We start from the raw sequence: 1,669 nt of genomic DNA, 5'->3' as shown, positions 1-1,669 counted from the left end.
GGGTCTCAGAACAGGAGTGTAGCCTCCCAGTCGCCGGCAGGAGCTCAGGGAAGAATGGCCAGGCTTCACGCATTCCTGGTGCTCTGCGTATCTTGCGCGTCGGCCTTCCCTGCAGCAGGCCCAGACTTGGGGAACGAAGCGAAGAAAAGGCAGCTGGCAGAGGAATATCTGAAACGCTTGTACAACCTCGACACCGGGGAGAACGATGGTGCTCAATTCAGAGTGAAGAGCGCAAGTCCTTTCTCTCAAAAACTCCAGCAAATGCAAGACTTCTTTGGGTTGGAGGTGACCGGGAGGTTGGACGCACCCACAATGGACATAATTGGGAAACCGCGGTGTGGAAACCCTGATGTGTCCAACTATGAGATCTCGGAAAGCCGCTCTAAGTGGGAAACAACCCAGCTGACATACAGAATCCTAAACTTTACACCAGACATGCCGCAGGCTGCCGTGGAGAAGGTGATCCAGAAAGCCTTTCAAGTCTGGAGCAACGTGAGCCCCTTGAAGTTCACCCGGCTACATGATGGCACATCAGACATTGAGATCTCCTTTGTAGCTGGAGATCACGGAGACAATTCCCCATTTGATGGACCCGGGGAATTTTTAGCCCATGCTTTTGATCCTGGATATGGTGTTGGTGGAGACGTCCACTTTGATGAAGATGAAACTTGGTCGAAGGGGTCAGAGGAAACAAACTTGTTCCTGATTGCGGCTCACGAGATTGGCCATGCTCTGGGCCTTGCTCACTCCAAGGACCCTGGAGCTCTGATGTTCCCATTTGTTGTCAACATTAACACCAATGAATTCCAGCTGTCTCAAGATGATATCAATGGAATTCAGTCCCTTTATGGGTTATCAGTGAAGCCTGTTCAACCTACAGGGCCCACCACTCCATCAGGCTGTGATGCTAATTTAGTGTTTGATGCCATCACCACCCTCAGAGGAGAAGTGTTGTTTTTTAAAGACAGGTTCTGTTGGCGCAAGCTCGAGCAGTCAACGCACACTGAATTGCGAGTGATTAAATCATTTTGGCCTTCTTTACCATCGGAGATTGAGGCCGCCTATGAAAACACGGATATGGACCAAGTTCGCTTGTTTAAAGGATCCAAATACTGGGCCCTCAGTGCATATGAAATACTGCCAGGCTACCCAAAGAACATCCACAAGCTGGGATTCCCACAAACGGTGAAGCAAATTGATGCTGCTACTTATAATGAAGATACGAGGAAAACGTATTTCTTTGTTGGAGATCAATACTGGAGTTATGATGAAAGGACACAGAAGATGGACAAAGGCTTCCCAAGGCTGACCGGTGACGATTTCCCAGGAATTAGCCAGAACATAAATGCTGTATTCCAAAAAGATGGGTTCTTCTATTTCTTCAGCGGATCAGTGCAGCAAGAGTTCAGCATGAAGTCCAAGAGAATAACCAGAGTATTACAGAGCAACAGCTGGTTGAGCTGTGGCGAAAAATAAGATGCAATGCAGTGGGATACATTCCACACAAACATGTGCTGTTTGTGCTTAAAGAAGAAGCACAACCGAACGATTCTTATTTACAGTCCTCTTCTTCCGAGTCCTTTTATCATTGTGCGCCCACACTGTAGCAATGAGCTTGCACAAGTATTACATTTGCGTTGATCTTAAAAGTAAAATATGACGTCCCAGG

The 1,669-nt window shown here is 47.7% G+C and overlaps 1 protein-coding gene across 1 annotated transcript; it reads left to right on the top strand.

Annotated features, from left to right (window-relative positions):
* The first annotated feature begins 54 nt into the window (after positions 1-54).
* On the top strand, positions 55-1,476 carry LOC117800385 (matrix metalloproteinase-18-like). Its single transcript, XM_034652919.1, has one exon. It carries the CDS (start codon positions 55-57, stop codon positions 1,474-1,476), a length of 1,422 nt encoding a protein of 473 aa, XP_034508810.1.
* Positions 1,477-1,669: the final 193 nt, after the last annotated feature.

Source organism: Ailuropoda melanoleuca, unplaced genomic scaffold (genome assembly GCF_002007445.2).
Source record: "Ailuropoda melanoleuca isolate Jingjing unplaced genomic scaffold, ASM200744v2 unplaced-scaffold69337, whole genome shotgun sequence".
NCBI lineage: Eukaryota > Metazoa > Chordata > Mammalia > Carnivora > Ursidae > Ailuropoda > Ailuropoda melanoleuca.
Note: the sequence above shows the minus strand (reverse complement) of the source record. Positions and strands in the feature narration are given on the sequence as shown.

What these genes read in the sequence shown, in the direction of transcription:
- LOC117800385 (XM_034652919.1), top strand. Translation starts at nt 55, where the DNA reads ATGGCCAGGCTTCACGCATTCCTGGTGCTCTGCGTATCTTGCGCGTCG.